Here is a 27,383-nt window from a genome sequence, read left to right as displayed (position 1 = left end):
ATATATATATATATACATATATATATATATATATATATATATATATATATATATATATATATATATATATATTGGCAGTGCAAAACATGCACAGAAACGTGGCTGGTGGTGTTAGGGAGCGAACCGCCCCGCCGTGTTCTGGTTAAGTCCATTGCTTGCACTACAAATATATATATATATATATATATATATATATATATATATATATATATATATACAGTATAATACAGATTTAGAGAGATGGAGAGACAGACACAAATATATTGCAAGACAGATTGGTAGATAACCAGATAGATATGTAGATGGATAGAAAGAAAATAAGAAAGAAAAAAAAAAACTACTGGGATGGCTGTAATAGAGGTCATGCTGAAAGCGTGGGATTGCTATATAGATGATATCTGTCTGTGTATGTATGCGTGTGCATAACTTAGAGAATAGCATTATTTTGTTGTTTTATCCGATACAGGTTATGAAAAGAGAAAGAGAGAGAAAGAAAAAACAAAACAAAACCTGAACACTGACAATGATCAAACCTGATATTGGTTTATCACATGAAAGTAATGACAGTATAAACATATTTGACATTGTATCTGATCTTGTTGCCACAATCTTTCTATTTCATTTAACCAATTCATGGAAAACAAAAACAACACAACACAAAAACAAATACACAATATCGAATAGACTCGAATTTTCGTCTAGGTTGTGACCGCAGTCCCTATAAGTACAGATCATTAAACATATCGAAAGAACATGAACAGTCTTTCACACGAGTAGGCTGGGCCTACTAGGTAAAACGCAACGATACAAGCAGTTACAAAGCAAGCAAGGCAAATTCGATAACTGCTGTACAGTCATATTGAATGCCGGTATAAAAATCATTATGAAGTTAGGTGACTAAGGAAACTGAGAATTCATAGCAATAGTATATGGTAATGTAAAGGAAAATTATTTGAGAGACAGAGAGAGATGAGAGACACGTGAACGCGGACAAAAGGACATTATCATTGTATTATTATTATTATTATTATTATTATTATTATTATTATTATTATTATTATTATTATTATTATTATTATTATTATCATTATTATTATTATTATATCTTGAAAACTTACATTTATACAATAATGGGTTATATTCGTTCTTCCAAATGTTCGTTAATCCGAGAATGAAACATAGCTCGTAAATCCGAAACACACGAATTCGTTAATAGGCTCTACCTAGATGTTCCTTAATAAAAACAAAAACAAAACAAACAAACAAATAAAAATGAAAAGGAGTTCATTAATCCGAACATTTGTTGCTTTATTCCAAAGGTTTGCAATTCCGAAGGTTCGTAATTCCGAAAATGAATTGATATTCGTTATTCCAAAGGTTCCGAAAATGAAAAAAAAAAGGTGCGTACTAATTAATCTTCCGATTTACCAAACTTATCTCGTTTCTGACTAACGAGCCTTCGGAAAATATACTTTCGGAATAACGAACTGTAACCATAATAACATCAAGCATTCATTGATTACAAATGAAATAAGAGAGAAAATGCGCAGATTCGTTCATCGTCTACAAATATAATATGATATAAAGGGAGAATGGAGTGATGTTAATTACTGAAAGAATACCATACAATATTATTCAGTCGTTATATAATTATGTTAATTGGTGGTGATTACGCCAGCCGAAGTTTGTCTTTATTTGGTCTTCCAAAAATAAAAAAAAAAATTGATAGAAAAGAAAACCTTGAACTGAATGATTGAAACCTCACACATAACTATGCGCTGATTTTCATTTTGCAGCAACTGCTTTCTCTACTGACATAAAACATCGTATGACAAAGATGAATACGGTCTGGTCAGGACCGGCACATCAGGACCGACGTGGTCTCCAGACTGCAGCTATACGCCAAAAGGTTACTAAATCCCTCTTCACCATCAATCAATAACTTCACAAGACGATCGATAGATTTGCATATAACCGAACTGGGAACGTAGAAGAAGACGACGATGCGAATCTATAACAGACTCTTGTGACGTCGATAAGCGAAGATCGATTAAGAGGATTATACATAACATTGGAGCGAAAGGGGGTGAGTCTTTTGAGAGAAAAGGAAGAGGTTTACAGACGATACGCACAAGCAGAGTAAGCAGGTACAGCGCGAGGTCCGGGACATCTCCATAGTTGGCTGATGTTTCGTGTGAGACTCGCCATGCTCGATTAAAGATATCCCCTTCTACTGGAAAGGGTTTTTATCGTTAGCTAGTACCAAACTCTTCCGCTAAACTCCAAAGGAGAGGGGACCTCTTGTTGGACATCACCATCGCTTGGAAAATTAAGCTTTCGGGAGTATTTCACGACACGAAAGCCGAGTGTCGCGGTGTGATGTAAACGGAATATCAGTGACAGTGCGTAGAATGCTACTAGGGATGACAAGATGGCGTCCTTACGGTTTTCTTTGTTTATTTTGGTAAGCAAAACGAGATGTTCGTGAATCTTTTATCTATTTTTCCTGGTGTAATCAAGGATTAAAGGGACTGTACAGTACTGGTTGAGGTGGGGATTCATGTTTTGAACATTCCTAAGTGAGATGATGAGAAACCTCTTATGAAATATGAAAGAACATGTAATTTTAAGAAGAATTCAACGTTTATTTGATGAAAATTGGTTTTCAAATGGCTGAGATATCCAAAAAAGTGATAATAATAAAAGACGACAGGCCACACTTTTATTAGGATTTCTTTGTTTCACCTTGTTTTTAGATATCTCAGCCATTTCAAAACCGATTTTCATCAAATAAACTTTTGATACCCCTTAGAATTGCATGCTCTTTGACATCTTATAGAGTGGTTTCTGAATATCTCGCAAAACGTTAAATGCTAAATCCTCACCTCAACCAGAACTGTACGCACCCTTTAATCTATGACCATCATGAATTTTTAAGTACATTTCTGAACATTGTTACTGACTTTTAAAAATAAACAACGAAAAATAAGCAAAACTCATATATTATGTCTGCGGACCCATTAGAATAATCATATGACATGCATTGAGTTATCTCTTGGACTGTCTGTATTACTAACCATTGATTTAACGAGAGACAAGAACAAATTCAGCTCCTTGACTTTGAAACCATGGTAATTCCCTTTGGTATCATAACGGGCGTGTTTTCGTGGTTTGTTGTTTGTTGTTTTAAAGAAAAGAAGAGAGAGAAAATGGGACTATATCAAGCAACTTGCCTGGTTCTTTGTAAGCAATATGTTACCTTGTTAACTAAGGTTTAAACCAGCTACAAGGGGAAGTGTGGAAGAAGGTATATTATGATGCTGAATATTCGACGTGTTTTTCAGTTTTAACAAACAACCATGACAACTGCACTAAAGGATTGAATTCCTGAATAAAGAAAAAGAAAGTGTAATGAAATAAACTTTGTTAGCATTTACAACTTAGTTATTCAACATTATCATTTTGCAAGGTAAATTCCCAACGTGAAACTGGATTCAATATACATGGAAAGTTCACAATGATAACCATAGTCAACCAATTTTTTTATACCGATGAATGGAAACTAGTTTGTTCTCGTGGTCGTCGAACTTATGTGAGTTTGTTTCAACTTTTCTCTCCTCACCTATAGATTTTGGCCTTCATCGCATGTTTTCAGTCCAACTGTGTGAGAGGTGAGTTAAAACCTGCCAACTTTGGGTGAATTGCCGAGTTTAGCAGTACTTTATAGCAGTTAGTTCATCAAAAGACGTAAAGGTGTATAAAGTGGTTCATGCTGCAACATCAGTCATATCAGTGTAATTTCTATGACAGTTAAAACACTCCCTTATTTAGATTATGAACGTAAATCCGCTTGCTGTGATATACCTTAATACTACGCTTTGGTCTGTATTCCAATGTGCATTTTGTTCCATGTGTCATGTGTGTTGCACATTATTTTCTTGTTTGTTTGTTTGTTTGTTTGTTTTTAGTATTTGTGTCAAAACTACGTCATTTTTACCGGTAAATCCCGGGATCTGGTTTAGAAAAGCCAGTGATACATTTTGATTTCTCCCTTTTGAAAATAATAATTGTCGATGTGTTGTTGGCGTCTTACGTGAAAGTCATACGCTTTCTTCAGAATTGCTTTCATGTTTTTAATTTACTCCAACCCGTTTGCTTTATTTTGTACGTTTCAAATAAAGAAGTGTGAATTTAAATGAATGAAAAGAAACAACATGAAACTGAGAATGAGACCGAAAGTGTCCGTTAGTATCGTTTCATGATGATATTTTGATATGATATACCCCGCATATGTCTGGCGTACATGAATTTAATATTGAGAATATTATTTAGTGTAATGTAGATAGGGCGTCTCTATGAATCGTAATTCCGTCTCCTGATTCATTGATAGTGATAGTCAATTAATGGCAGAAACATTATATGCAACACTGATGTACTCATCACGAACAAAGATTGATGATTCCAACCCTTGGCCGGGCTAGGGTGTCAGAACAATTGGGAGACTGTAAAAACCATAAAACCGTTGTGAACCCGCAGTTACACAGTCACTGTGGTAGCTATATAGGCATTTACGTGCATTCCATCACGAACACATTTTCCTTAATATTTGCCAGTGTAATCAATCGTACTTCTTGCATGGCTTCCGTACAAAAGTGAGAGGAAAAAGGGGTGCAAATTTCGAAAATTCGAGATACATTTCACGCTTCCAAAATGGCAGCCGTGGTCTATACTTAGTTGACACATGCGAAATCAATAATGCCTTTCATTGGCACGTTGGGCGAGAGGTCCCTGACAGGGCTTGTCAACAAAAGTCTCACTCTAGAAGGACAATAGAATTGATCGATCGGGACGTGCAGAAAACATTTGGGGAATAAAATCATCAATAAGTGACGACAACTTGCGAAATGCCTTCAGTCAGCGCCATTTTGAAAGGGTCCCTGGTGTGGCCTGTTCTACTTTTCACGTCATGAAATATTCTATGCATTTTCTTATCATTCTTTCGTGTCTTATCATTACATTTTTTTTTCTTTTGTCTTCAAAATCTCTCAGAAGCATAAGACATTTTGAAGAATGAGAAATACACGCCTTTGAAGAAATTAGTTTATTTAGTAGAGAAAGTAAAAACAGTATCGTCGAAGCACAAATTTTGTCACGTCTTACGGTTAGATACGTGACCAATGAAACTGATTTGTGAACATGTGATCATGGTCAATATTAGTTTCAAAGCAAACAAGCAAAAACATTGATATCGAAGATTTGCTATTCAAAGAACGATCTTTGCCCGGTTTGAAAGTAGGGCAAATGTAACAATTGAGACAAACTTGTGTCGTAATTATGTCACTCATTGCCTTCGTCACCATAAAATAGCTTTACCATGGGGAAAATTCCTTGATTTGTTGTATAAAACCATCACATCAAAGCAACAACAACAACAACAACAACAACAACAACAACAACAACAACAACAACAACAACAACAGGAATAGGAAGCTACATATTTGCAATACGCCATGGTTTCCTCTATCACCAATATTCCTTATGATGCGAGAGTAACGCTTCGCATTCGATTCTTGGAGTACCGGCGTACTGCTTTAGTATTGTTCCATTATCGTTCGCCTTTACTAGCTGCCAAAGTTGTCTAAATTCGAGGTTTAAACCATAATTGAAATCATTTCTATATTTTGTTTGTGTGTTCTGATTCTTATTTCAGGGGAAACCACTATTTCCGTCACCCTACCGAGTCAGTACACTACCGAGGAGTTCACCCAACAGACGACGACACTATCCGATGGCAACTCATCAGCAGGTATGGTTTGATGACTACATCCATCTTTGTAAGATTTAAAGCTTTGAAATGAATAATAACAATAGTAATACTGATTGCAATTGTAACCCACTACGTGCAAATGCTACTAAGACAGAAAATTTCCAGCTGTATCAGTAAAGAAACTCTTGCTTGCACTCGTATGGTTTAAGATTGCATTTTTAGCGGCAGGATGAGATTTCATTTGTGGATTCTGGTAATTAGTCTCTCATACTTTGGTTATTGTCTTATATTCCATAAATAACTGGAAGTCATCATATCCATTCACTAACCTTCGTTAATCTTTGTCTATTGCTAGTTGACGGTGGATGGGGAGACTGGGGCGAATGGCACACCTGTACGCACACGTGTGCCGGGGGACTGACGGTCCGATTTAGACGATGTAACAACCCGCCACCCTCCAATGGTGGCGCCAACTGCACCGGTTTCGAGATGGAACAGGGATCGTGTAACAACGACCCGTGTCCAGGTAACAGCAGTACATGTGACTAGTTTTCCTGACCACGCCAACAATGATTAGAACTTAACACTACAAATTCCTGAAAGTTGTATGCGAAATGAATCAATCAAGGAATTGATTAATACATTTCTCATATAACAACAAGAAGAACTGTTTTAGCAGACGGTTTATACAATTATGAATACACAGATGTCTTTGTTTTAGCTTTCGAATAGATTCTGTAAAAATGCGTCATGAAGCAAAGTGGAAAAAAGGAATCGGTATGGAATTTTCAGCGGCACAAGCAACTCAAGTAAAGCCTCTTTAGTCCTGTAGCAGTGACATGAAGAAATGAAAACAGGTACCCAAATCAGCCACTCTTCCCTTCTCTGCTTTAATCTTGTAAAGATTGATAATTCCCAAAGTGCAAGGAAGACATATTATTGCATAGATGATTATTGCATTACAAAAAAAAAGGATCATCTTTGATTTATCACAAAATAACAAGGGGCAAACCAAACAAATTTATGCTGAAACAGAAAGTAGTCGGTTTTTATACAGATTTGTTTGCATATCATCATATCTAATTCCTTCCCACTTTCTTTTTTATTTCATGACAATTTTTTTTTTGGTTTATCTTGTACGTGCATGGTTGGAGATGAACATTGACACAAAAGATACTGACGGACGGCCTGTCAGTATAAGACAGATCTTTTGAAGAAACAAAACGACCCATTTCACTGTACGTCGGTTCTTGTCAGAAAACAACTGTGACCATGATATTCAGGATGATATCGTGTTCTGTCATTTCTCTTCACTTCAGATCTTACATCATCACCAATATCAGTGCCAAGCGTCCAAATCTTAGATCTACGCGTAATCAGTGGTAACAAGGGCATTTGAAAATAAATCAAGGCCCTAATATATGAACTGTGAATGAAAGCATAATGATAATGAAAACCCTAATTTTCATGACTTTGTAGCTTCTTGGCGATAAGCCAGAAAGGGTCTAACAAAGCGTCTGTTTCTTGCTTTCCTCCGCCTTGGATCAGTTGATGGGGCTTGGTCTAACTACTCCGACTGGAGCGCCTGTTCCGTGACGTGCGGTGGAGGGATGCAGACTAGGACCAGGTCCTGTTCCGACCCAGCCCCGGCCTACGGTGGGGCAAACTGTACCGGAGAGACCGAACAGACGCAGAGCTGCGGAGACGTGATATGTCCAAGTGAGTTTAGGGTCACTTTCTGAACATTCAGTGGTCATCGGATAAGTCAGTGCCACTGATAGGGGTTTATTAATATTAAAGCTTGGATCCTTTGAATTTGTCTAGTGCGAAAGACTAATACCTTTCTTTTCCTTTCCGTGAAACAAGCTTTTTGTTGGGAAAATAATTTTGGTCAAACCATCGTTACATGGTAGAATAAATTATTTTTCTTTCATCGAACTGTGAAAAACATGACATTATCAGATGCTTGATACCGCTGTACTACATGTATATAAAGTTAGTATACGGCATGAAAAAGTGTTAAAACAATTTATTTACAAATTTTGGTTTGGCGCAGTCTGAGCGATATAATTACTTGCCCAAATGTATTCTATGTTCAAAGGAAAGCAATGTCCTATTCAATTCAACGTGATAATTTTGCTCAACCTTTTTTTCGCATTTGTTTTTTCATAGTCCATGGAAATTGGGGTCCTTGGGGAGCCTACACGGCGTGTAACACTGCCTGTGAGAAGTACCGGTATCGGTCGTGCAACAACCCAGCCCCGCAGTTCGGCGGGAATGACTGTGTCGGTGACGATATCTACGTGTCAGGATGCAGCATCTTAGATTGTCCTGGTAAGTCAATAAAACTTGGTGCTTGTTGAGCCTGAGAACAACTGAGAACCAATATACATTCTTTAACAGAACCCGTCTTTAATGTGGGAAAATCTTAAGAATAGTAGATAAGATACCAAAGAGAAAGATTAAGAAGGTGCAGAGAGTTTAACGACGTTACTGGTCACAGGTTAAGAACAAGAGGAAACATTTATAACCGTTTTTTAGATGACTTGTCCCTCTTTCCAAAATTAATCGTTTGAAACAAGAATACTACCAAGTTCCTGCCTTTCTCGATAATACTTGTATAAATTACTATTCTCTAGGCTCCTTTAACAAGGTTTCAAGTCAAACTGAAGGTAAAGATCGTGGTCAAGTTGACAGTTCAAAACAGGGAGACATAAAAATGTAGTTGGATCAGATTACTTATTCGCTTCTGTCTTTGTCAGTAGCACTTTATTGAACAAGTAACATACGAATATAATGTTGAAACTTTTAATGTGCATACCGGAAAAAAAAAGTATATGATTGACATCAAGTTTGATAATCATGATAGTGACAGTAGTCCGTCCTGAAAGTAATAATGTTTTCATGGTATAAACGTTCTGGCCTATGACCAACGAAGCTTTTTTGTTCGTTATATCGATTTCCCGCATCAGCGCCAATCAATACAAAGTGCGCTGCTACAGTGTTTAGATCGTATCATTTCATCAGCACAACTATGTTGCCTTCTGTACTCGCGTTTTGATGAATGCTATATTTTTCAAAATTTAACTATTTCGATCTCTTGATATGCATACATTTTTAATCTACTTTGAGAACATGTTCTAGGAAAGCGACAATTTTTGAAATGTTTGATTACATAGTATCTTCTTGAGCCAGAGGCATATCTTTCAGTCTTTTCAATAATAACCTCGCCCTTTCTTTTAATTTCATGACTTTACAAGATATGAAGGGAAAAAAAAAATCGCCATAACGTTCTATGCTGTATCTGCGATATCACTCACAAGCGCTGATAAAGGTAAGAACATTTGCAAATAATGTGTTTTGTGTGGGGTTTTTTAATGAAATTCCATTACAATCATGATGGTTGGGTTCACTTGCTATACTGCAGGTCAAAACTGATTATCACTCTTATCATGCCCCTGGTATATTTAAGAAGTTATTTCCACTCATCCCAATTCCCTCCTTTTCTAAACTATGCAGTTGATGGCCAGTGGAGTGAGTGGAATATTATTTCTTGCGATGAAACATGCCGCGGGGAGAAGACACGGACGTGCGACAACCCGCCTCCCTTGCGCGGCGGGGCCGACTGCCCGGGCTCTGACTACGAATCCTACGGGGATTGTACGGGATTCAAGTGTGTACAGAACGGTGAGTGTGAAATCAGCTCGAATGTTATTTAACCCTTTCTGTGGGACAAACTTAGACCATGTGTATAGTGTCTGCACCGACAATCGGCAATCAACATTCTCAAAGTGCAAAATAGGGTTAATGATAATGTTTCCTGCACGAAGTCCCCCTCTGTCTGTCTGTCTGCCTGTCCGTCTCTATCTCTGTCTTAATTATTTTTGTTCGTATTATTATCTATTTGATTGATCTTACATAATGATGTTCCTAGATGATTTTGAATAATTCATTTAATTGAAGATAATTACTATGATAATCATTATCATTATTATCATCATTATCATTATTATTATTATTACCCTTTTCATTTCTATTAATATCTTCAGCATCATTACTGTTATCGTTCAATGTGTATTTTATAAAAATAGCACGGTTTTAATATGTTAACATGCTTATTGGCCATGTCCATGTAATCTCTGCTTGGCGTCTATAGGGGCGTGGTCTGACTGGACCGAGTGGTCGTCGTGCAGCAAAACGTGTGGGCGCGGCGTGGAAACCCGCGTGAGGACGTGCACCAATCCTCGGCCGAAGAACGGTGGGAAGGAGTGTCCTGTAGAAGACCACTCCTCCGAAGAGAAGCAGTGTTTCTCGCACACGTGTCCAGGTATACGATTACTATCATTTGTAGATTTAAATCGCTCATTGATTAAGAGTTGATTGATAATTACCAGAACAGATGCTTTGGCAAAATATCTATTCTTTATGATAGATAGCAAATAGCATGCTATTTCGGAGTACTGCATGAACAGTATTGTATTTCTGTTGGATTTTCTTTTTGTCTTAACATTGGAGCGGATAATACATCCTATACCTTAGTCATCATTGTGAGTTAGGCGTGAAAAGCTCTCTCTCTCTCTCTCTCTCACACACACACACACACCCACACCCACACCCACCCACACACACACACACACACACACACACACACACTCACACACACAAATACAGCTGTACATCAATCAACGCAGACAATGTCAATAATCTGTTATATTGATTCGCTGGTACCATTGTTCGTCCCGCCCGCAGTGCCTCCCGATTACGTGCGTCACGTGACGAGGAAGCAGCGAAACGTCGACTACGCCCTCATCCTGTCCATCATCTTCGGCATCCTGGGCGTGTTCACCATCATCCTCATCATTGGGCTCCTCATCAGGAAGTACCAGCTGAACCGGAAGAAGAAGAAGCTCTTGGTAAGCAGGGTCACAGCACTCACGGCAAAAAAAAAAAAAAAAAAAAAAAAAAAAACCGAAAGAATTTGTTGGAGGTCTACCCGAATCTTCCCCACAAATGTTTTATCCTCTGAGAGATATAAGATTTTGTCTTTTTTTTTTTAAATCTAGCGCTGAAAGAGGTGAGGCAAAGGATCGTCTGAGTTTTTCTTCTGTCATATTCAACGGTTCGGCTCTTGAAAGGAGAAAGTATTGTGGAGAAATGAGCTCCCTCGTGGAGACGTAATGAGCTCCTTTATGGAGACAATATGAGCTCCCTCGTGGAGACTTTATGAGCTCCTTTGTGGAGACAATATGAGCTCCCTCGTGGAGACGATATGAGCTCCCTCGAGGAGACTTGGTATGCATTTAATATTCTTGTTTATATCTCTTTAAGATCTATAATGTTTGTTTTATGTTATAAGTGCTGTCTGGGGCAAATTATTTGTATAGGGCCCCATTTCTCTCTCTCTCTTCTTTCGATCTTTAAAATAACAACAACAACAAATGGGGAAGAGTCTAGCACTGTGTATGGGGTGACATAGAAAAACACAAACAAACAAACAAACAAACAAACAAACAAACAAACAAACAAACAAACAAACAAATGAATTTAACCGGATGTCAATTTTACCGATGTATCGCATTTGCTGAAGACATTATCATGATTGTAGTGTATAGAAGATATATATGAAATGCACTGCTATCCAAGTTTCTATTACGAAATGAAAAACGTGAAATAAAAAGATGTGCCGTTCATAAGTTCCCAAGCATTGTCTGGCTCTTGACTTTGAAGAAAAAAAAAATATTGCCAGTTTTAAAAGAAGACTTTCTGTATTTCATCCTGTTAACTTAGCACACAAAGAATAACCATTTAACACGTATAGAACTGTAACCAACTCCCTGTCTGCACTTCTCGTTTGCGTTGTACAGGAGGAACGAGAAAAGGATAAACTGTACAAGGAGGCAGCAGAGATGAGCATTATACCGGTAAGACACGCGACCCCTCTTCCTGCCCTGCTGAAAAGAACACAGTGTCCCAAAGTGTGTGTTCACACTGTGTTCACATAATCAACTGTGTGATGTGATGTGGTTTTTCAAAGAGATTTCACGTCGTAATGTTCTGTTCAACACTGTGAATTGATGATTTACGATGTTTTCACAATGTTAAAACGCTCGATTTCACACTGTGTTCAAATGGTGTCCACACTGTGTTTCATAACGTGTTTCACACTGTGGGAAACTGTGTTCTCTTCGGCAGGGCATGCTTGCAGCAAGATCATGTTTGATGAGATAGAGAGTGTTGAAAGTTTCCCTGAATTATACAAGAGTTTATTCTTATTCTATGATACAAACATAAAATCGATAAATGCAAAATAATAATAGTGTTTGCATGTGTGAAAATTCGTACTAGTCAAAATGGACGCATACATCCGTCACGTGGTCTATAAGATAATATGACGATTGCAAAGAACATTTTCGAACACACAACATCTGTATGAAAACCAAAGAGAGTCATTCATGGTCATAATTTTCCACTCTGTGCTTCTGATAGGAGGGCAAGAGGAGTGCCGCCGAGAAACAGCGCCGCCAACAGTTGAAGGCGAAACTGAAGAAGAATGGGCGTGTCGACGAGGATTATCCGCTCCTTGGAGAGTTCGGCGTAAGTTTCGTCATCATGGCAACAACTTACATTTCTTTTTTTACGTACTCTCCTTTTAATTTCAAAGCTTAATGACATGGTGACTTTAGTCTAGAGAACATTACAGATGAAATAATGTGACAATATCATGACATATCAATTATGAAATATTAAAGCATTAACAAGTAGCATGCACATTATATGGAATAAGAGAATCATCAAAAAAAAAAAAAATAGGTGGCTCCCAGTGGGTCTCTTTACATAGTCATTAGCACAATAACAAGCCCTCACAACCGTCATCTCGCAGAGTTTGTTAGCAGATATTCCCCAATATTTTGTGAGCGCTGTAGTTCTTGTAACTTTGTGTAATAAAGACTCCTATTGTGGTTGTTGAATAAGAAAGCCCTATCGATAGCGACCCTACTGGGTTTTGACGTCATGAGCGACGCTGTGTTACGTAATCAACCATAACTCTGAACTCAAGACAGATCTTGAAACTATTCATGATGTAGGCCTATTTACCGAAACATTGTACTCAATTTACTCATGGGTTGTTGTTTTTATACTTTTTTTCTTTTTTCTTTTTGGTCAAAATGAACACGGAAAATCAAAACAAAATTTCCGCTCACGTACACCTCTTTTAACAGCTTGACGACTTGCTGAACAGTAGGCCAGGAACCGCCGACTCCAGACCAGGATCATCTTTGTCACGTCCTGGTACTGCGAGACCGCGTAGTGCTAGACCAGGCACTGCGGCATCGAGACCTGGAACGGCTGCATCGAGACCAGGCACTGCTATAGACAGACCAGGTACTGCTAGAGCCAGACCAGGTTCGTCAACCTCGAGACCGCGCACTCCCAGCTCGCCTCCGCCGCCGGCCTCCGGGGAAAGTTCAGCGACCGTACCGCTGGTGAAGGTGAGAATGGTTCTTAAATCTCGAGTACCAAGATATGAGTTATTTTTCCGTATGAAAGACACGTAAATCTTCAGATGTCAACTTCCAGTACTCGTGTTTCTTTTTGTTCTTCATGCAACATCTCCAACACTTTACGTTCAAAAGTCAGAGGAAACTGTTTTTTTTTTATATTTTTTTTAATGCACAGTGCATGATTTCTGAAGAAAATCATCAGTCATTAACAATAATTCAAATGATTACAGCAATGGTAACTGCGGGAATACTGAATCATAAGCAAAAGAAATCATACTGATGACGATAATGATAATGATAAAAATGACAGTAATAATGATAACAATAACACTGATAATGATACATGTAGGCCTAATGATAGCAAGGGAAGAAGAGAGGAGAAGAAAGAAGAAGAACAAAATGAAGGAGAAGAAAAATTAAAACAACGATAGGCCTACAATAACGCCCACTACGCCCTGTTGCTCAGGATGCAGTATCTACCCAGACTCCCTTGTAAATGATTTTTGACTTTGACTTTATTTTCCCATGTCATAGATCGAGGAGCCGGCGGGGCAGCCCGGCGCGCCGAAGAAAGCCGGAAATCGTCGCCCGAAACCCCAGAAGAATGTTCGGCTGGTTACGGCCAGCATCGAGCGGGAGGACTCGGGCTCCTTCGGACTTCGGGCCGAACCGACAGACGAAGAGCGCGTTGCCACGCCGGTCATGATGCAGCACCTGATGCAGGTATCGATCAGGGAAATTCGATCCAGTTGTCCATTATCGATTCACTGATATCGATGGATGCATGAAATAACTCATCTAGATAACAGTTTTAATGCCATAATTATTTTTGGCGTAACGACATCGTTATGCAGGATGTGTACAAAATGAATCCTCCTTGTGTTAGCTTCATGTAGCGTGCGGCAAATTCCCGGACCGCTTTTTGTGATATAATGCAGACATTGTTTCTATTTTTAATTGCTTTCTTTTTATTCCGGAAAGAAACAGGCAGATAGACTCTTAGATGGAAATGGTCAAATGGTAGGCAGACAGATATACAAAGATATGTAGAATTTAGACGGATAGATACATAAGTATTTTCGATTATGGTAGAAGTGGTATAGCGAGGAGGCAATGGACAACATTGGGGACCGCGGATGGTTTTAAGTCTGTGTTCGTTTTGTGGAAAGATTTTAAAGACGAAACCCTCGGAAAGTCATGAAATTTGTTTTTGTTTTTTCTAATGGACTAACAAACTTATGGAAGGATAGACTTTAGAAATGACGCAACAGATAGAGATTACTTCCATTACATTGATAAATTCAGTGGATTGACATACTCCGAAATAGATTAGGAGAGAAAAAGTATGGATAAAGAATAATTATGATAATGACATTTTGAACAAGAAGACCCAAAGGAGCTATAATCATTCAGTTTACACTTCAGATAAAGAATATCTTCAGAATAATGTCGATTGGGTGTTTTATCTCTTTCTATAGCTTGACGCACAGCTAAAGGAGATGGCTGGACACCAGGCGTCACAGAACACCGGGGGAACAACGGGAGGGCCAGCACCAGCATTCGCTGGGCTGACTGATATCCTCGGGGAACCCATTACTGCTGTTATGCAAGGTATAGCTGTTTTCATTGCTATATTATACGTAACACTTATAAAAATAGGAGCTCTTCCTGAATTTGCTTACTCTTTATATTCTACTCAAAACAAAAGTTGGTTGTTTTTTTTTCCTCCTGACTCTCAGAAGATTTGCTGAGACCCGTTTGACATACTGTAACGACAACTTGATGCTTAAAGAAGAGATTTCTGGCAAGTGTATAATGTACGCATAGCAGTTATATTCGACAAGTGATTGCAGTAGTTTGTAACAAGGTCGTCGGGGAAGAAATAATCATACCACATTGAAAAAATGATACACGTTTTACACAAGAGTGTTATGTTCATGTGTAAATGATTTACTACATCGTAGTGTGATGACTGATATTATATTATCCATTTTTCAAGAGGTTAGAGAGATAGAGAGATAGATAATCAGGTAAACAGATATATAAATAAATAGACTGGTAGCTACAGACACATGACAGAGAGGGTGTGGCTAGAGAAGTAAATAAAGTATGAACGTTATGTCTGGTGAATCTTAGTCAGCAAATCATTTGCATCACTTGACCGGCAAATCAAGAAGAAAAAAAAAAGTTTATCACCAAACTCATCTTTTGCTCAGTGACGCTTCTAAATATGACGTTTTTAGATATTAAGATGCTTCTCAATATGAAGATGAATACATAGTGTAATGATTATAATCCTCATAATCTCTTCCGTAGCTGATGTATCGTCGAAAATGTAATGTCATGTTTTTTACCATATGCAATCCAGGTAAAGCAGCCGACGCTAAGGCGAAACCACAGATGCCTGCTCGACAAGGAAGTAAGTAATATTGAAACATTTTTTTAAATACATTTTCAAATATATTTTTAGGCTTTTTTCTCTATTTGCTTATGAGCTTTATATCGTGTGAGTGTGACTACCAAAAATTACATGCCATTAAAGTGAGACAATACCAGCAATAACAACTGAGTAGACCTGCCTCCAAAGCTAATCAAGAAACCGCATATTAATTTCAAGGTTTATCAAGCATTATTCTTTGGAGTGAAACGCCACTAATATTGATAAGTGATAATTTGGCCTGATAAACTTCACTATGACCCCTAAGGAAAACGGACAAAAAAAGAATGAATAATCAAACCTCGAAGTGGTTAGCAGTAATAAATTTAGTTAAGTGCACAAAACGCCTTTATAAGCTGTGATGACTCAGAAACATGCAACTGTTCATGTTTATTTTTTGCTGAGCAGAAAGCGTTGAAGCCAAGAATGCCAAGGCGCCAGCTCAACAACCCGCAGCTAAAGCCGGAGGCATCACGATGTCTCAGGCCACAGCGGGCAAGAAACCTGCCCAGGGACAAGCCCAAGCGCAACAAAAACCGCCTCAACAAGGTGCGGCGACAGCAACAGGTGCGGCGGGTGGCATGAACTTGCAGCAAGCTTTGGGCGGGAAAGGAGCCAAACCTGCCGTGCAACAAAGCCAGCAGCAGAAGGCGCCAAATGCAACGGGAGGAATGACTCTTCAACAAGCAACAGCTGGAAAGGTACATTAACATTTTTGCTGAAAAATTGTGGCAACATCAATTAAATCAATTAAGACAGAATCTCCAATACCATCAGATCATAAATCAAAAAAAGTCTTCCTCTTTCTACCCTTTATATTGACAGGTAATTTCTTCAGTTCTATTTAGTTTAGTTCAGTTTATTTTGTTTAATCACGGCAATTTGCTTCAGCAAAGCTGTTTTTCGGCAAATCCTTGAACAACACACACACACACACACACACACACACACATACACCCCAAAATCCATACAAACTGCATACAATGATAGAGTAAACGACACAACTGAAATAACGAAAACAAACATAAGCAATAAAAAGTACAATCAAACAAAAAAAAAAAAGAAAAATGTATAGGCTACCATTGAACAAGATAAAAAAAAATGATAATTCAGGAGCAGTTTTAAACTGGCAGAGAAATATCAAGAATTTGGTTATTGCATTAATGAAGCTATTTTTTTTTCTTACCGATTTACAGGGTGGTGCCAAAGCAGCCAGCGGACAACTAACCGGAGGCATGACTCTACAGCAAGCGGTAGCAGGGAAGACGGCAGGCAAGCCGCAAGGGGCACAACAACCCAACCAAGCACCTCAACAAGCCGCTGCAAAACTGCAAGGCCAACCTCAACCGCCAAAGGGTGGTGGTATGACCATGGCACAAGCTACTGGTGGTAAGAAAGCGGTTCAACCGCAGCCTCCGCAGAAGGGCGGAATAACCATGGAGCAGGCGACAGCGGGTAAAAAGCCGGTTCAACCGCAGCTACCAGCCCGCGGTGGAATGACCATGGAGCAGGCAACTGGTGGTAAAAAAGCGGTCCAACCGCAACCACCTCCGACTGGTGGGATGACATTGGAGCAAGCGACAGGAGGTAAGAAAGCAGCGGTACCCCAGCAACCTCAAGCTCCCCAGCGTGGCGGCGGCATGACGATGGCGCAAGCGACCGGCGGGAAAACCGCGGCACAGCCGCAACCCCCGCAACGTGGGGGTATGACATTGGAGCAGGCAACTGGTGGGAAACTCGCAGTCACCAAGCAGGCACCTCCGCGACAGCAAGGTGGCGTAACCATGCAACAAGCGATGAACGGAAAGTCAGGACCAAAACCAGGTGAGCATATTCGTCAATTGCACCACCATGTTTCCTATCAGTATTTGTATTAGCCCATTATTTCGTCATGGAGGTGTACTTAATAATAGGGTATATAAAAATGACGTTCTTTGCATAATTAGCGGAGATTATTATTACATTGGATCTTTCACTGTGCTAATGTGTCGAAAGGTGAACCAAATACACTCACATGGTTTGATGGCACATAGGATTAACTTCTTCTTGTTTTTCAAAATTTTTCAGTTGATATCTCTTTTGAGTTTCGCGAATAATCCGATCGAGCGGTAATTTAACCAACTCTTATGATGAGAGGATTCATTAAAGTTTCAAAGTGAGATCAAAATAAGTACGCACAAGAGTAATATTTTATCGTAAGAATTGAGACATTGTGAGATGCGCATAAATTCACAAAGCGGACGTGCTCTGGCAAATATCGGCTAATGCATCACGAAATCCTGTTTAACATCGCACACGGATTTTAGCATAAATATTATAACCCAGTTCTAATGTTATTTTGTGCGGAATTAAACAGGAGAGAAAACAAACAAATGTGTCGTTCATAATCGTAACAATGCCGACAGGGGAAGGAAATATTGCCTTTAATAAGTCGTTGGTGACAAACCCACTACTTCCCACACCACAGCCGCTGCCGTTGCACCTACAGCTCAGCAAGCTCCAGCGGTAAATCAGCGGAGAGAGTCGGAGCCAGAATCGGGTGCCAAGCCCCCTGCGAGCGCTCTTGCTGCCAAGAGACAGTCTGTAGCAGCTTTGCCAAGACAGGTACGGAAATTATGGGTTGATAACATAGTGACATATTAACATACATGTAGTGATGGCTGAACTGAAGGAGAAAATTAACGAGACAGAATTTAAATTCTCCACCATGAACACATGATTCGCGACACCACACAGTCTGTCTATGCACAGGAGAAAAAAAAAGAAAAAAAAAAGATTAAGAACCAAACAGCAGCGACAACAACAACAAACATACAAAAAGCAACAGTCATAAAAGGTAAGGGTTATGCCACTTAATTGGAATAAAGACGTCGAAAGATTAGATTCGTGAATTCATACATTACCTCCAGTGAGTGCTGTCAGATTTGGCGTACATTCACTGACATTAGTAACGAGAGCTGCATACGGAGAGAAGTATTAAGATGCCTTGATATTAACGATGATGGTACAGTGGACTCCCGTTATAACGAAGTCCTAGGGACCGGCAGTTTTCTTTCGTTACATCGAAATTTCCTTTATAACCGAACCAATAAACAATAAAATGAACATAGAGCGGATAATGTTGCGGTCTGAATTTCTACTTCGTTGTAACCGGAATTTCGATATAACCATGTTCGTTATAACGGGAGTGCACTGTATTGCTGATGATACAATGACGAAGGAGATGGTGATGACGATAATAGTGGTGACATCGACAATGATGATGATAGTAGTGGTGATGGCGATGTTGATGGCGACGATGTGATGATAGTGGAAACGATGATAACGGTGATGGTCATGATGGTGACAATGACAAAGACGATAATGGTCATGATGAAGAAGAGGGTGATGATGTTGTTGTCGTTGTTGAAGTTCTGGTTTGTTTGTTTTTTATTCAAAAAAACCCCCAGATATTCCATTGCTTGTCTCTTTTGGTGCAGTTGTGGATGTTGTATGATACTTTATAGTGAGTGTACAGACGATTACAGACTCAACGCAGGGGACAGCAATGAGAATGAAGATGCTGGTAGGTGGTGGTGATGATGATATAGATGGTGATGATGATGGGGATGAAGATGACGATGATGATGATGATGATGATGATGATGAAGAAGAAGAAGATCATGATCATGATCATGATCATGACCATGACCAGATGATGATGATGAGGAGGAGGAGGAGGAGGAGGAGGTGGAGGAGGAGGAGGAGGAGGAGGGGGAGGAGGATAACAGTGATGATGAGTCGGATTCAAACCTTTCTTAACAAAAAGACGATATGTTTTACGGAATGGTGGGGTGGTGATGGTAGAGGTATAGTAATGATGTTGGTGATGATGATGATGATGATGATGATGATGATGATGATGATGATGATGCTTAGCCATGATTATGATGACAACCAACATCATGTCTGCCATCGTTGTCAATGAAAGTCATCCCCCGTTTTATTCTCCATCACAGAAAAGCGACCTGGATGAATTCAACGAGAACTTCTACGAGCTGCCTCGAGAAAGTATTCAACTGGCCAACGAGATTGCCCAAGGGACGTACGGCTCTGTCCATCGGGCCAGGGCTTCTTCAGTGCCGGGCAAAGATGGACCGATGGCAGCCGTGGTCAAAGTTCTCAATCGTAAGAACTCCTCCCTGTCTTTCCTCCCTCTTTTTAACCTCCATTTAAACCAGTATTGTTCACCGAAAATAAAATCATGGGATCTATTCTCCTCCCTTTCAGACTTACACCTCTTAATGACTTTGGTTTTTCACGCCTTTCATCTTTGGGTGATGGCACATACAATCAGGGAGGTGGCCGACAACCCAGCACAGTCTAAAGCTAATATGACACTGCACACAGAGAGTTGGACTGAATTATGAAGACAAAGAAGATGATGATGGAGGAAGAACAGAAGGAATAGCGGAATAAAAGAAGAAAAGAGAGAAAGAAAGAAAGATGAGAATATCCTTACATTCTAAATTCACAGATTCCAGTATTAATTTGTTGTTGATGTTGTTGTTGTTGTTATACTTGGATGACGCAATATGGGATTTTTGTTTGATTTGAGGTTATTTCTTTCAATGTTTTTATTTTGTAAGTTGATAGATGAAGCACAATGTTCAATTTGTGCAAGAAATAACTTGCACATTTTTTTTTCATCTTTTGCCTTGCATTCATATCATTCTCTCTCTCTTTTGAATATCCTTTTCCTTTGGTGAATCAGGTAACGTGACAGCTATGAGTAAGGCAGCCTTCCTAAAAGAATTAGAAGCCATGAAGAGACTTCGCGCTCACCCGAACGTCGTGTCCTTCCTCGGCTGCTGCACTTCCTCAGGTATTACTTCCGGGTCATGAAATAAAGGACGCTCGCTACGTTTGCGTTCTCGACATTGCTTTTCCTTTCCATGTAGAAGATTGGAGTCGTTTATACAGTCACTTTCGTTGAGAGCTGATTGTCATTGATTACCTTATACTGGATCTGCTAAAAAGTCAGAATGAATCAGTTGCTTCTTCTACAAGCGGAACATCTTAATCATTATCATATTCATTTTGGAAATGTGAAATATAGGTGCTTTACTTAAGTTATTTGTCATATAACACCGACTCTTATTAGACGAAAAACTTCTTGACAAAATCCTTCATAAATAAATCGCATTGCATCTTCATTTTCTTGGAATGTCTCTTCTTAATTAGTCAAATTTGTTGACTTTTTGACACTGCCTCAACAGAGAATCTTATGTACGTTTGTTCTTATCATCATCTGAGACCTACATGTATAGGTAACACTTTGAATCCCAGGCATATGCTATGACGAGGTCTGTACTTATCTTTTTATTTCGCATCATTGGTACTTTTTTTCTATTGTAGATCCATACTATATGGTTCTAGAGTACGCTGCCAAGGGTCCACTCCAAGTCTTCCTACGCCGGAACCGACCGGGCGTCGCCGGGGCTAAGCCGCCCCCTCCTGTGATCTTCCTGCGGTTCGCAGTGCACGTGGCCAAAGGAATGGCCTTCCTCGCCTCTGAGCGGGTACGGATTGAGATGACTCGAGAGTTGCCATTTTAGAAATTGCTTCAGAACTAATCTTTTCAGACTTGAAATTTTAAACCACCTCTCACAAACCATGAAAGAGTATCCCAGCCCTTGTGTTACATAAAAAAAAAAATCACTCAAAACGACTGGCCATAATTGCAAGGGTAAATTATTATTTTTACACTTAATTGGGTAATGATTTTATGACTTCCCTATAGCTATAGAGGGAGTAAGCACTAAACCGTTGAGGCACAGTGGCATAGTGAATGCGACTCTTCAGTGATTTTCAATTTCGAATTCTTAGGTTCGATTCCCGCCCAGTGCTATACGTCCTCGGACAAGACGGTTTTTATCCGTCATGTCCTTTTCGACCCAGGGGTATAAATGGGTACCTATAGCAATGCTAGGATAATAATAATGGTAGGGCCCTCTGGTAGAACAGGGGTAACACTAAAGAGGCCACCCTGGATAATTATTATTATTACTATTATTTACCCTAAATCGGCAACTTATATCGAAGCAAGCGTTGACAGAATTGTTAGCTGCCCAAATTGTTTCAAACCGTTCCGTGTTTGCATATACATCTTTGAACAGCGTTTCCCAAGGAAATACAAACACACCAAAGCGAATTCTCCTCAAATTCAAATTTGAATTTGAATCAATCAAAATGATTCGATCATCGGTACCACAACCATTGTACACATCTTCCCTTCATGTCTTTTGTTTTGCTTGTTACATGAATGTCATAGACATCATCTAAACTGAAGAGATTGTGACGAAAATGAAATCGTTCGTGGTTTAGCTATACTGTCTCCCAAGGATTCACTTGTTGTAACCATGGTAACACCATCCACATGATAGCATCACTCCATCGCTCCATCATTTTTGCATCATTCCTGATCCAGGTCATCCATGGCGACTTGACAACGCGCAACATCCTCCTCAACGAGCGACTGATCGCCAAGGTGTCGAACGTCAGTCGCGTTCGCAACGTTGTGGAGAACATCGCCGAGGTACTAATCATTGACTTTATGACCTTTGAACCTATCCAACTTGGAGGGATGATATAGTTTTGGTTGAGATGGAGATTCAGGTTTAAACATTTTACAAGATAATAAGAAACTACTTAAATGAGATATATGAAAGAATAAACAATATCTTCACCATATTTTATATACATCATTGGATAATAAGTATTTCGGGTGGGTGATATTTAACATTGGAGGATTACCCTACCATGCCCATGCTGTCGACTATTTGCTCCCTGCATATCATGGAAATTGTCACAATCGTAGTTAAAACTTCTTATTTGACCGCGGCTATGTTACAATGTCAGGAAAAGTGAAAGAAGCATTGAGGCCTTTCCACTGCTTCATGTGGAGAGTGAAACGCAAAACAACCCCTCCCCCCCCCCCCAAAAAAAAAAAAAAAAAAAAATGCGCATTTTTTTTTTCTTCTGCGATCGGCCTTCGTACCGGCATTTGCAAGTCGGTCGACGTCTTCGTTTTGTTTTGTTTTGTTTTGTTTTGTTGTTTCATCTGACAAGATGGCTGGATAGCCAATATATGTAATTACTGTGTACTTCCAAAGATAGTTTTCTCAGGATATAAAGATAACATTCAATCGTTTCATCTGGTGTGCAACCTTTTCAGGGTCGACTCGGAGTAAGATGGATGAGTCCTGAGTCGATCTGCGCTAGTGTCTACACTCCAATGAGCGACGTCTGGTCCTTTGGCGTTCTACTCTGGGAACTGGTCTGCTTCGGTGCGTATCATTTCATCTGTAGTGTATGGGAGCAAGGCTATTTGTCTTTTTTTTTTTCATGTAAAGGATATGCAAATGTCTACTGACCCCAGCAAGTCAGAAAGTAAATTGTATGTAGACTGATGGTGTATATTGACTGAGGATCCACGGGACTTTTCGGCAACGGATAAGAGTAGTAAGAAATGTTATTATTATGAACCAGGAATGGGCCTACCTGCGGTGATTTTGTCCTTGAATTGATCAGAAATGCCCCAATCATGACATAATACACATAGTGCTGTGTGAGTGGACAATTTTGCAATAACTCCTACACATACCGTGCTGGGAAGAACACAGTATCCCACAGTGTTTTCACAATGTGTTGACATAGTCGGCTATGTGAAAACTCTATGTGAAGATGATTTCACACTATGATGTGTTTTTCACAGTGCCCACGTTATGATATTCTGTTTCACACTCTGAATTCATGATTCACAACACAATGTTAAAACACTTGAATCCTAAGAATGTGAAGAGATTTTTCAATGTGTTAGCAATGTGTTCACACTGTGTTTCACGATATGTTTCACATTGTGGGACACTCTGTTCTTTCCAGCAGGGTTATATTCACATACTCATACAATTAATCATAATTTTGAATTTTGATTTAGGTCCAATTAATTATCAATGACATGTTCATTATTTGTTTGATACAACAGGAGCCACGCCTTATCCCGGGCTGACGTCACGGGAGATAAAATCCAAAATCCAAGTTGGCTATCGCATGGACAAGCCTCCCCAGTGTTCGGATGAGCTGTGAGTTTATGATTTTTTTTTTTCCCGTCAGGTATTCTTAAGCGGTGATCTATCACTTGGTCTACTCCCACTACGTCTAATAGTCACTTAGTCTCAAACATAGGTTATGGTCTACTCCCGTTTCGTCTACAACCAGTTCTTCTAATGACCATAATATACAGTATGTCCCAAAAAAATTACAACGGGGCCCTCCGCAATGATATCTTTAAAAACAGTGAATCAATCTAAATACAAATTCAGGGTATGAAACTATAACTCATTGCCCACATCTTACAGAAAACCCCATTCGATTTGCTTCAGAGGTCAAAGAGAAACACGGAATTTTGTAGAGGATGTCGGGAATCTCTTCTGTCCAAGTTCTGTCTATTGTTCACACACAAGATCATCGAAATGCTAAACTCGGAAGAATATGATTCATGACATGCTTTACAACAATCCACATTTCTCTGTGACCGCTTAACCAAATCGAATGGGGATTTCTGCAAAATAGAGCTAAAATGTTATATTTCAAGACCCTGAAGTAGCATTTGAAAAATTTAATCATATTGGGCATTATCAATGCGAAAATCTTATTGTAATTTTTTGGGGGACATACTGCAGTAAGTCGCCCCAAAAATTACAATCAGATTTTCGAATTGATAACACCTATTATGATCAACCTGTGTACGTGCTACTTCAGACTCTTAAGGTATAACATCTTAGCTCTATTTTGCAGAAAACCCCATTCAATTTGGTTAAGCGGTCACAGAGAAATGTGGATTGTTGTAAAGCATGTCATGAATCGGATTCTTCCGAGTTTAGCATTTCGATGATCTTGTGTGTGAACAATAGACAGAACTTGGACAGAAGAGATTCCCGATATCCTCTACAAAATTCCGTATTTCTCTTTGACCACTGAAGCAAATCGAATGGGGTTTTCTGTAAGATGTTGGCAGTGAGTTATAGTCTCATACCCTGAATTTTTATTAAGATTCATTCACTATTTTTAAAGATATCATTGCGGAAGGCCGCGTTGTAATTTTTTTCGGGACATACTGTAGTCCAATTGCCACTTAGCCTCATTACCAGTTGGTCTACTTCAAGACCGGCTATGACCACTTTGTCTAAATACTCACATTTTATTAGGCAAAATGAAATAAAAAGACAACAAACAAACAAATAGACAGAATTGCATTTAGACCACCTGGTCATTATAGACGAAAGGATAATTAGCCAAACTGGGCATTAGACCAAATGAGGATTAGACCAAACGGACGTTAGATGAAATTGATAATAGGCCAAATAAGTTTAGCCGTTATGGTGTTAGACGGAATGGGAAGTAGACCATCCGATATTAGACAAAGTGGTAATAAACCTTATGTAGTTATTCTACTTCTATAAGGAGTTAAAATCGACTGTATATACCATAGCAGATACACTTGGCTTTGTTTGTCCGGTAAGCACTTGTATTTTGACGTCAACTTCACAATCATAAACAAGTAGAAAGCATTGCTAAGCTTGCCAGGGTGGAAAGGCATACCACCAATGCATGCATGTATGATGAAGTGCCCTTTTCATTGGCGCAAAAAGAGTTGAATCAGTTTGCTATCTCAGCAAGAAGCGCAGCCCTCCTTTTTTGACGATTTCTTTGCTTTCCATCATACATTTTGACCAGCACATGGAAGCCTTGCCGTAGTGAACCATGGCTCTAGTGACTGCAAGTCAGTAACATTTTGAAATACTAACCTCTTTTTTTATTTATTTATTTGAATTGTAATGAAGAAAAAAAAGCAGCAACGAAAGAAAAGCCGACGAAAATTGCATTGAACTCCATGGGTACTAAGACACGCGTAAGACAACCGGAAGCGACAATGTCATCGAGGAATCCCACAGTGCATCTGTGACAGAGCTTTTATAGCGTGCGCAGAAGTTTTCTGCGCGTTGGCAATACCGAGAATCAGAATTCAACCGCTGTCTGTCTTGTCTTGTCTTTCTGTCCAGATATTCCATCATGAGGAGCTGCTGGCACGAGGAACCGAGAAAGAGACCCTCATTCAAGACTCTTGTCCTCCTTCTGGAAAAAATCGCCGCAGAAAAGAAGGTAAAAACCTCTGAACATATTATAGATTCAAACATTTTAAACGCTTCTTACACCAACATATCAGCAAGCAGCAATAAACTAAAACAGAAAAGGACTGCCACGTTATTTGCCTCAAGTTTCTCTCTTGTATATTCAATTAAATTAAAACTTTATTTTTCTCTTTTCTTTTTTTCAACAGAATGTACATAGAAATGTGTAAAATTTGACATGCATTTTTTCTAATGATACAAAGGCAGCAAAGAAAGCAAAGAATAAAGATATGTTCATGTCTATGATCAGTACAAGAAGAGGTATCATCTCTCCTTCTCTTCTTAATTTATCTTCTCTTTATCCATCTTTCTTTCTTTCTTTCTTCTTTCTCACAAATTCCACATATTCTTAATTGAAAACCTGATTAAAATGTGTCGCATTATTGACCAAGTTCTGCTTTGCAAAATAAAATGTAAATCTGTGGTGATAGCAATAAAATAGATTCATAAGAGCTATGAGATCTAGAACAAGGATTGTTTGAAGAGCTAAGATATTTACGCATTGCATTTTTTTCCTTCGTTTTTCGCCTCAGGAAATAATTGACGTGAGCCAGTACGACAACAAGAAATATGAAGATCTGAACGACAGACGCCCTCACACGCCCGGTTCGGTGTCAGGCTAAACCAAGTACAAATCGCGATACTGTGTACCAAGTAGATGAAACCAACGTAAAACTTGACCACCAACTTACACATCCTTGGAACATCTTTGGCGAATTATAGGAAAATAAAACTAACATAACCCTTCAAAACTTCATTTCTGGAAGGAATAGTTTGAAAATACAAACAGCCCTTAGCGGCTCTTGTACAATCCATTGGTCCCATGGGGTGGGGCGGAGGAGGGAGTATTAAAGTCACCCTAAGGCATTTGAACTGTTCAAGGTTAGCAGACATCTTCATTTTTCCTTTGCTTGAATGAATAATGTGCTACACGTAGGAAATGACGTCACAAGACAAGAACCACAAACAGGAACAGTCAGATTTCGTGGTCAGATATTGTAGTCTGTAGTTTGATCAATTTGGTGTAGAATACAATCTATTCAAAATATAGTCAGCAGGTTGGTCAGCATAGCATATATACATGTAGGCTAATAATCACAACCTGCAAGTTCTTCATCACATTTAAAGTTTTGACATTGCATTAAAAACTGCTGACCTTGCCAAATACAGCATTAAAAGTAATCATGCATACTGTTTGTCATTACCTCAATCTGGTTTCTTTACTCGATACTTCCAGCAATAACATACCCCTTCTGTTGACACTGTTGATCTGGTTCTTTAAAAGCATCGTTAGCGATCGCGAGTTGATCTTTATCCCCCAATTATCTGTAGTTTGAGACCTAAAACAAACACATTAAGTGGGCGTTGTGTCAGGCGAGCTGTCTTAAAATGCATTCAGCTGGGAACAAAATGACAAGTTGTAATTGTTTAAGAGTGATATTACG

The 27,383-nt window shown here is 39.1% G+C and overlaps 1 protein-coding gene across 1 annotated transcript; it reads left to right on the top strand.

The window, feature by feature from the left end:
- The first annotated feature begins 1,837 nt into the window (after positions 1–1,837).
- Positions 1,838–26,666, top strand: LOC140234438 (uncharacterized). The gene is made up of 26 exons (XM_072314484.1): positions 1,838–1,909; positions 3,629–3,671; positions 5,711–5,806; positions 6,123–6,293; positions 7,316–7,486; positions 7,940–8,101; positions 9,287–9,454; positions 9,924–10,094; positions 10,517–10,680; positions 11,632–11,688; positions 12,254–12,361; positions 12,988–13,257; positions 13,804–13,992; positions 14,748–14,880; positions 15,638–15,688; positions 16,115–16,407; positions 16,903–17,530; positions 18,174–18,310; positions 19,705–19,873; positions 20,460–20,570; positions 21,104–21,267; positions 22,176–22,283; positions 22,923–23,034; positions 23,733–23,829; positions 25,810–25,892; positions 26,461–26,666. The coding sequence occupies exons 1-26, from the start codon at positions 1,838–1,840 to the stop codon at positions 26,559–26,561; spliced, it is 4,029 nt and encodes a 1,342-aa protein (XP_072170585.1). The 3' UTR covers positions 26,562–26,666.
- Positions 26,667–27,383: the final 717 nt, after the last annotated feature.

The sequence above is a fragment of the Diadema setosum genome, chromosome 10, assembly GCF_964275005.1.
Source record: "Diadema setosum chromosome 10, eeDiaSeto1, whole genome shotgun sequence".
Taxonomy (NCBI): domain Eukaryota; kingdom Metazoa; phylum Echinodermata; class Echinoidea; order Diadematoida; family Diadematidae; genus Diadema; species Diadema setosum.
Note: the sequence above shows the minus strand (reverse complement) of the source record. Positions and strands in the feature narration are given on the sequence as shown.